The sequence below is a fragment of the Gasterosteus aculeatus genome, chromosome 4 (genome assembly GCF_964276395.1).
Source record: "Gasterosteus aculeatus chromosome 4, fGasAcu3.hap1.1, whole genome shotgun sequence".
In the NCBI taxonomy this organism is placed as follows: domain Eukaryota; kingdom Metazoa; phylum Chordata; class Actinopteri; order Perciformes; family Gasterosteidae; genus Gasterosteus; species Gasterosteus aculeatus.
Genome location: NC_135691.1, coordinates 4,461,860 through 4,471,335, shown reverse-complemented (window position 1 = coordinate 4,471,335; position 9,476 = coordinate 4,461,860). Strand labels below are relative to the sequence as shown.

General features: G+C 44.9%; 1 protein-coding gene across 2 annotated transcripts in view; it reads right to left on the bottom strand.

Moving 5' to 3' along the window:
* Positions 1-1,212: 1,212 nt before the first annotated feature.
* Positions 1,213-9,476, bottom strand: part of fat2 (FAT atypical cadherin 2) — a 53,434-nt gene continuing 45,170 nt past the window's right edge. The window contains exons 24-29 of one of the 2 annotated variants that reach the window (XM_040175315.2): positions 7,936-8,380; positions 7,148-7,208; positions 6,293-6,383; positions 6,040-6,197; positions 5,159-5,439; positions 1,213-3,167 (exon numbers count right to left, since the gene is read on the bottom strand). In XM_040175315.2, coding sequence (XP_040031249.2) covers positions 2,665-3,167; positions 5,159-5,439; positions 6,040-6,197; positions 6,293-6,383; positions 7,148-7,208; positions 7,936-8,380 — 1,539 coding nt within the window. In that variant the 3' untranslated portion in view covers positions 1,213-2,664. The remainder of the gene's footprint in view (positions 3,168-5,158; positions 5,440-6,039; positions 6,198-6,292; positions 6,384-7,147; positions 7,209-7,935; positions 8,381-9,476) is intronic. The other variant, XM_078101970.1, reaches the window with a different exon arrangement.

The window sequence follows — 9,476 nt, the reverse complement described above, 5'->3', positions numbered from 1 at the left end:
ATTGAATGACATGTTGCTAACAATATTTTAGACCAGTATAAAGAAAACATGCTTAACAAAACTGGGCGTTGTAGGGGAAACTGTTTTCGAATAATAATTATGACACAGAGTTCTTCGTGCGTAATATGATAGTTTTTTAGAGCACAGGTATTGCCAATAAATGCACTAAAATGTGAGTTTCATGAGTAAAACTCAATGGATATCATATTAAATCGGTTTTAGTCATTTCATCTATCATTATGTGTGTTTCAGGCTGTGGTGGGAAATATTACGTATCCATACCCAAAGCTTTTTGATGGTGATATTGGATTTTCGATTTTCATTGGCGATTTTCAAGGTCAAAATAATAAAGTGTTAAATATGGTTGTAGCCATCTTAAAAGGAAAAGCAGTTGCTTCAATATTATCTCTTGAAATATAAAATATTGTTGGAGAAGAAGGGTTTGTATCATGACAAATTGCTCTTTTCTAATCCTCATTTCAACCTCTCAAGGGTTTACTCCATTTTGGGGGGGATTAAAAAGTAACACAGAGGCAGGAGCAGCAAATGACTCAGAACCAACGGCAGGAATCTCTTCACAGTCCTTCTGCTGTGTGTTTAGTAACATTTGGACCAGAGGTCACTATGTTCTCTGAAATTAAATATATGTCCTACTAACTCACCAAGCTGGTAGCCTCAGATTAGACTCGCGAGGCTTTCTTGATGTGTTTTAATGTCTCAACTAAGGGCCTCGCAGGCACAACATGTAATACACCTGAGATGACAACACTTTTTTACTGGGACACCGATGTGTGTGTGTGTGTGTGTGTGTGTGTGTGTGTGTGTGTGTGTGTGTGTGTGTGTGTGTGTGTGTGTGTGAATGACAGGGAGGAGGAGGGTGATTGACAGCTGACTCTGAGAGGTCAGGCTGCTCCACAGCTGAGGTTCTGAGACAGTACGGTATAGATAGATACCTATCTTGTAGTTGTTCTACTCCAAATGTGAAGTAAATTTAAAGTGTGCTTTTAATATAATCTTCTTAGAACATTTTGAAGTACTGGAAAATAAACAAAATATGTCTAAAATCCAAATAACCCCTGATGTCCTATGATGACTCTCATCCCGTCCGGAATGTGCTTTATCTTTATTTTATTTTATTTGCAGACAGTGATTAACTTGCAGAGGTGTTAGCAATGTTTTTTCCGACAGATGCTAAGAAGAAGCAGCAAGAAGTCCTGGAAGATGATTCCTTTATTTATATTCTCTGTACAATATTGAAAAAAAGGAACAGAAAGACGGCATCTCAATAAAATCTCTCACAGAGAAACAACTGGGAAAAACATGGAGGGGGCACATTTATAAAAAAATAAACTTTATGATGAAATGCAACCTACATTCAAGAGAAGCCATGTTCCGCACAAACAACGACACGTGGATAAAGATCGTATGTACAACACAATACCTGTACACTATCAGCGATGGAAGTTAAGCCACAAATACAACAATCATTACAGAATTAATCGATTTCACAAAAAAAAACAACGCACAATGTGCATGAACCTGAACGAAGTTCTTGGGCTGAAACAAAAACACAATAAATACAGTTGAATGTATGATGAAAAACCGTCAGGAGTTTTACGTTAGGACCCATTAATATTAATGCACAACACAACATTCACTTAAAAGGATCTAAAGCTTAAATGGAGATCTCTCCACTTTTTAAATGTCTGATTTCAGCCACAGTTTGTAAAATGTAATCTTTCTCTTTTCAGAATGCAGGAGTCTCTTACGGCACCTTCAGGTCCTTTCAGTCAAGCTTTTTTAAAATCGTGCCAAAGATCAGCAAGACTGGGGTAAAAAGCAGCAGTGGCTAAATATGTAATGTACTAATATTTATAGTGTTGTTAGATTTCACACATTTCTGATGGCAGATGAGAGAAAATAATGTGATGTTGAAGCTGAAATGAAAAGTTGATGCACGGAAAATCAATTAATTGTTTGGAAATTTTAAGTAGAAAATGATGCAATGACACAATGATGATAATGATGTTTAATTGTTGCTTTTAGGTAACACATTGACTACTTATTCAGTGTGATTGTTTCACGTTGAATACACAACAAACTATTTACCAAAACAACAGAACTTTCATCTCGAGGCGCTGCATATTTACACCATTTAAAATGTCCGCATGGACATTCATTCACTGCTGCACATTTGATTAAATTCAAATCACACAGAATCAACAGTCGCGACACCAGGAAGAACTCAAAGTTAAAATGTACTTCAGCAGTGACATGAGCCGTGTGAGTGAGGATCCAGCCCCCCTCATCGCGTCACGATGTCACAGCAACAGCAAGCACATTTTCACATAACAGCGTCATTCGTTAATACCTTTACATCGGACACGAGGCCTCCGACATCAGACACACAAGGTGTGGGGGGGGGACTCCAGCTCAGCCTTCTAGTCTGAACTTTGAGAAGTTGAACAAATGAAAGACGGCCCAGCTCTTGTTCCACTCGGCGCGCTAGTCTGTGGGAGGAAACGGAAGGCTTCCTTCGAGGCGCTGCGCTGGTACGCAGAGCTGCCTCGGGGTCGGGGTGTACTCGCACGGTCAAGCGTTCAAAGGGAATAATCACAGAAAAAGGACGCACGTTGCTTCTGAGATGAAAGAAAGACTTTGCTCTCAAAACATCACCTCCTCGCAGCTCCCGTAGTCGCTCTCCACCAGGCTGGAGCTGTCGTAGCTGCGCTGGTTGGGCCTCGCCGGCCTCCTGGCCTGAGGCTCGGCGGTGTGGGCCTGGGGGGGAGGCGGCGGGGGCGGGGCTTCGTGCTCCGCGTACGACGGCATGGCCACGCTCAGTCGCATGCTGAGCCTCTTGTACCCCCCCGACACGTTGTCCAGGCTGCGGGCGTGCTGCCTGGGGTAGTAGCTGATGGCGGTGTACTCGTTGGGGCACTGGGAAGTGGGCAGGGGGAGCCCGTCGGGGCCCAGGAAGACCTCCAGGTCCTGGTTGCTGTAGCAGGGCGGCAGGGGGGCGCGGCGGTCGCAGCGGTCCAGTGGAAACGGGAAGCCGCCGAAGCGGGAGCTCCTGCGCGAGTCCAAGGTGGAGGTGGCGGAGGCGTCCTCCACAATGTCGAAGTCCCGCCCCAATGGCCGGCCGTAGTAGTCCGGGTCCGCCGGGTAGACTGAGGAGAGAGGAATTTAGACAAATTTTTTCCCCCAAGTAATTCTTAAAAGTAATTCTTGACCTAATATTGTAACAGGGCTGTCAATAAATAAAAATAAAAAAATTATTTCTTTCACATTAAAAAAAAATTGTGAATCATGATTTTTTTCCTCATTTTTATTATTTATTTATTTTCCACCACATTTCTCGAGCTGACATATTTAGATTTTTTAATCGAATTCTTTGACTTTTTTTTTTCACCAAATATATTTTGACTTTTCACCTATTATTTTTTTGAATGAATATTTTTCGACATAAAATATTTTCGATTTGTTTTTAAAAACAATTTTGGGATTGACATTTTTTCCATGATGGAGGGAGATAACAGAAAGGCTTCTGGGCAGACGGAAAGATGTGTGAAAATGGCAGACTTAACCACTTTTACAAATCAACCTTTCCTTCAAAGTAACTTGTTTTTTACTTGAATATCCTTTTTTCGAACAAAAGTCCAAAAAACTTCTTTGAGGCCTCGTGAGTTGATGAATAATCCCGGCTGTTGGTTGCCTTTGAAGTGATGAAAGTTAGGTACGTGTTCACTTCGGTTTCGTTTGGTTCTGCGAGGAGACTCTACATTAGTATTTCTCTCTCTATATCTGGTATTCAAGCGTTCTTTAAAAAAAGGACCGATGAGTTCAATAAATTCCACTTCTCAAAACATGAACGTTTGCTGTTGCGAATAACGGAGAAATCTAAAAGGGGCTGAACAAGGTCATTTCTTCATTTGAAGCTTCAGTCCGTGATGTTTGAGCATGAATAAACTACCAATCAGTGAGGCTTTATCAAGAGGTTCGGGTGAATAACATCCATCTTCCCCCGCAGGAGGCTCAAGTCGTACAACAAAGAGCTTTAAAGTGTAAAATTTAATGAGAAATAGAAAAAAAAACCTGAGGCGTGACACAGAGAAATATCAATGCAATACTTATAGCTATATATAATAACTAAAACTCAGCCCCTTCCTCCAGAACTTTGAATCAGGGAACATGTGCGCTGTAGTTTAAGGGCCTGGAAGCTTTTTGATATAATATCTAAAAAGAGATGCGGCGGGTGAAGATTTTAAAAAAGTGTGTGGTGGAAATATGAGACAAACAAACATTGTGTGGCAGTGAAATCTGTATTTCTTTAAACGTTATTTGCTTGAGACAGATTAAGAAAAAGGGGGCGAGAGAAATGAACTTCAAGAGGGGTTAGAGACAGAAATACAAAGAGAGAGCGGGAAGGTATCACAGAATATAGAATGTGCACATTTTGAAATAGATTAATCTCGATTAATAACTGTTGTTGTTGTTCCAATGTTGTTTTTAGTGAAAGTTTGTTTTTCTTCTACAGACTAAACCGTACAAGTAACAAGTACTTTCACTTTAGAAAACATATTTTAGACACTGTTGTTTAATTGGTAATGTTTTTTTTAAACACAGAACAACACATATTTGATCGCTAGCTTAGCCTAGCAGCTAGTTTAGCATAGCGGTGCTTTAAGTGGTCCTTTTGCCACTCAGCCCCCTTCTGATTGACTGATTGTTCTCACCTATGTGTCGCGTCTCTGTTTGTTTCACTTCCAATGCAAAAAGATCTGTCATTGTTAGCTAACGTCGTGCTTTCTCCGATGTAACTGACGGCAGCTAGTCGCCGGTTTACTTCCGGAAGTAAACAAAGGTACGTTAACTATACGTTAAAATATTTTGTTGCAATAATCTTGGCCACATTAATTGCATAGATAGACGACGAGGGGGGATAAATGTGGACGCCGGTTTCATCAATCCCCAAAAACTAAAAATCTGAGATATTACACTTAACGTTTTTTCAATCTGAAATTGGGCAGTTTGATTGAGGCTCTCGTCACACTGCTTAATTTCCAGTGTGTAGTTGTGCATGTGGCATTCGTGGCTTTGAGGCCGACATTGAAGGCGATATTGATCCATTCTTTCCTTCTGACAGTTAGAGGTCGCCTACCTTCGTAGTCCATGTCCCAGCGGCTCTTCCTGATGGAGTCGTTGTCGGAGCTGGACGGCGGCCTGGGCGGCAGGTTCGGGGCGACGCTGCACACCACCGGCCCCTGCGTCTTCGGGGCGTAAACCCCGCCCCCCGAGGAGACGATCTGGCTGCAGGGGCGAAGCGACCTGAAGGGGGAGTGGTCGAGGTCGTTGGTGGGACCCACCAGCGAGCTCATCTCCATGGGGCGGGCCTCCCGGGGGTCGGGGTTGAGGCTCCTGGTCAGATTGGGTTGGAAGTAGCTGAGGGTTTAATGAGTCAATGTATTAATTATTATTAATTATGGATCATGGTGGAAGAAAAGCAACTTTCTTCTGATGTCCCTGCAGAACTTCACTATCTCATTCATAACGATGTTTTGATGGATTGGCCGGTTTCTAACTTGACATTTTCATTTCCACTTGATGCAGAAGGTTTTATGACAAAACTATGAAACTATAAAAAGAATGCTGATTACAGCCGATTCAAACGTTGTTGTTTTTTTAAACCTGGATATATGGAAATTGTGTATAATGTTGAAGACTTAATAAAATAGGATTAGATAGAAATGTTTTTTTCACAAAGTAGATTATTGTACTAGAGATCAGAGATTACTGCAGAGTAATACCTAACAACCTAACATATAAACATACAAACATAGAAAGTGTAAATAAGACACATTAATTCAGTAAAATAAACAAAAATAGAAAAAAATGACAAGAGTAGGAATATAACGTGTATAAGAAGTTACAATAACACACTAATAAAAAGTAATTTTGGCAGTAATATTAGCTATAAAAGGCAATAAACCTTTTATTGATCAGAATGGAATCTGATCTCTGCACTCGAACACGTGTTCTTACCCGTTGGAGTCCTGGACGGGCTCCTTCTTCTTCTTCTTCTCCTTCTTCTTCTTCTGAACGTAACGCTTCCTGATGCAGACGAAGGCGCCGACCAAGAAGAGCAACCCGAGCACGCTGGCACTGATCTCCATGATCTCCACGTAGCCCATCGGAGACACCTGATGGAGGCGCAGGGCCGTTGATGGATTGTGAGTCATTGAGGACACACACACACACACACACACACAGACACACAGATAATGAAGGGACTGACCTGAGACAGCAGTCTGCAGTCGAGGATGTTGTCTATACAATCGAAGCCTGCAGGACACGGATTGGGCCAACACTCCGTCCGGTTGTGGCACCTGCAGGAGGAAAGGAAGTTTCATTGAGTGATTCAGAGGACGAATCCTTATGGTTTTATGCTGAATTCTGGTTGTGCGCCTGTGACATGTCGGCGTGTACACTTGGCATAGACGGAGGTAGTAATTCTATCAATGAAAAACTCTGCTGAAGACGGTGAGATGCATTTAAAAGCTAAAAAAAACTGATAAGATAGTGAGGCATGTTTCATTAAATGTAGTAAATAGACCCCTATACGTCTATTTACACCATTTTTACTATAATAGGTTTCTACTGAATTCAGGTCTCAATCTACCAAAGGAAACACGATTCGGGATATAAAATGTGTGACCATGGAGCGATAAGGAGGCCGCTGCATGTTATCACACAGCCGGCATCCCTAAGGAGGAACATGCAAATGCTGCTGTAGGTTGGTTCCGACGGGCCCCTCCTCCCTGTCAGCCCGCGGCGGCGTGAGCGGAATACGACCGGCAGGTTGAACGACTGTGTGCGTGTGTGTGTGTGTGTGTGCCTGCTAATAGAATACGACCAATCACAAATGCATGCAATTTAGCACGCCATGTTGGCATCATGATAATATTTCTGTAAACAGGGTTTCACTTGTGAGACGGAATGACGGACTGTCAATCACAAGTTAGCCCCGCCCTGATGCATCGGTTTGATGGACCCTCCTTTACTGAACGAACATCATGCTGTACTGGAGAAGACTTGAGACCACAGTAAATGATTAAAGTAGGGAATTAATTCAACGTGTGCGTGTGTTTACCGTGCGTCCGGCAGGCACCTGCACATGTAACCCTGAGGTCCTGCACACCTGCAGCGCAGCTCTGCAGAGAGAATAAAACACACCGCACGTCTTAGAGGAGAGAGGAAAGGGGCCATTCGTCCTCCCCTCCAGCGAGACATCAGAGCAAAGGTCAACCCGATGCAGAGCGTCTTTGATCCATAGAGGGGAGGAGTCCGCTTTCCTCTGCGCGGGCAGAACAACAGACAACGTGCAACAGCTACAAACTAGTTATTGGAAATGTTTTTTCACAAAGTACCAACAGTCAGTACTTATGTTTTACGTCAGACATTTTGTATTTACGTCTAAACACAAATAGAGAATCAACCGATTTGAGAAGAGCTGATTTACCCCCATGGGGAAGTGAGACTGCCTTAAACCAGTCTGAGACTGTGTTTCATTATGTATTTATTGTAATTAAAAGCCCTTACACTATAATAATAATAAGAAGAAAACTCGCTTTCTCTGTTTTGATAACAAATATTGTTTTCATTTTCTTAGCCTACTAACAGAGTTTAAGTAAAAGTAAGGAGGGGGGGTTTATTCTGCAGTTTTTATAAGAACTGATTCAGCCTATTTGTTATAACCTGAAGACAACATTTTTGTCGTATTGATTTCCAACATTGGGCCCCAATCCTCGCAAAAACGGATTTATTTTATGTTTAGTCTTAAGTCAATATAAGTCCCATGAAAAGGGCAGCGAGTTCATCACTGACTGACATTATCATCATTATATCAGTGAGTGAGACGACCCCCTCCAGTGGACCCACCTCCGCTGGCGTCCTCCTCACAGACCCCGTCGTTCTGACAGGGGTCGCCCTCGCAGGCCGCCGCCCCTCCGCAGCACCGGTAAACCCCAAACACCCGCCGCCCCCCCGGGCCGTCCCACTCCGCCGCCCCGGCGTCCGCTCGGACCGGCGCCCCGTCGAGCTCCAGGCCGTCCAGGCAGCCGGTGAAGTTCCGCTCCGGGGCGGCGGCCCCCGCCGGGGAGGAGGCGAAGAGCAGTGCGCCGTGGCGGCTCAGCATCCGGCACGGCTCGGCCAGCGGCGCGGAGGAGGTGTCGCGGCGGTCCAGGGTCAGGCGCAGGGAGCTGGAGTTGACCTCCAGCAGGACGTCGTGCCACCGGCCGTCCGACAGCCGATCGGAGCGGATCAGCAAAGAGCCGGGGGGGGCGCCGCCACAGCTGAACCTGAAGAGCAGCTCGCCGTCGGTCAGCTGGGGAGGGAAGCGAAGGGTCAGCGATGATGTGGAGCTTTCAATGTGCTGGAAGAACAAGTGGAACCGTCAACGCAAACTCAAGGTTCACGCTACGGCTCGTCGCGACCTAAATGCATGCGTTTAGTGTGCGTCTCAGGTTCTATTGTTGTGCGTCGTCGTATCCATCGCTTCGTTGAATCAGAGCAACCTGCTGGTGTAATTGCTCCCCAGGGGGAATCGATTCGGGTGGTCCGGGGGGGCGGGGAGACGCTCGGAAGGAGAAGGCTATTGTTAAGCTATTGTTGGCGTTTGTTAAACCCCGTTTTTCATTTGAGTTTTTCATTCAGAGGTTGGGAGTCTTTCCGTTGAAATACAGCCGCTTGAATGAAACATTTACATTACATTACATGATGAAGGCTCTCTACGGTCCTGGCATCTTCAGAGAGCTTGTTCCACCATTTCGGAGCAAGGACAGCAAAGAGTCGTGATCTAGTCGAGTGTTTTGCTCTCAGTGAGGGAGGGACGAGCAGTTTTGCAGATGCAGAGCGGAGAGTGCGGGTCAGGATGTCGGGTTAACCATGTCCTGGATGTAAGCTGGACCCGATCCATTCACAGCATGGTACGTGAGCACCAATGTTTAGAAATGGATGTGGGCAGCCACCGGTAGCCAGTGAAGAGAGCGGAGGAGTGGAGTAGTGTGGGAGAATTTCGGAAGGTTAAAGACCAGTCAAGCTGCTGCATTCTGGATGAGCTGCAGAGGTCGAATGGCGGTGGCAGGGAGACCTGCAGGAGGGAGTTGCAGTAGTCCAGGCGTGAGATGACAAGAGCCTGAATTAGTACCTGGGCAGCCCTTTCAGTAAGTAGAGGACGTATCTACAGGATCGTGTTGTCGCAGTAATGTTGGGAGTCAGGGAGAGTTGGCTGTCGATTGTGACGCTGAGGTTCCTCGCGGTTAAAGTGGGCGTTAGCACGGAGTTCCCAAAGTTGATCGTCAGGTCCTGGGTCGGCGAGTCTTTTCCTGGAAAGAGTAGTTCAGTCTTGTCTCGGTTGATTTTCAGATGGTGGGCGAACATCCACTGAGAGATGTCAGTCAGACAGGCAGAGATCCGAGCCG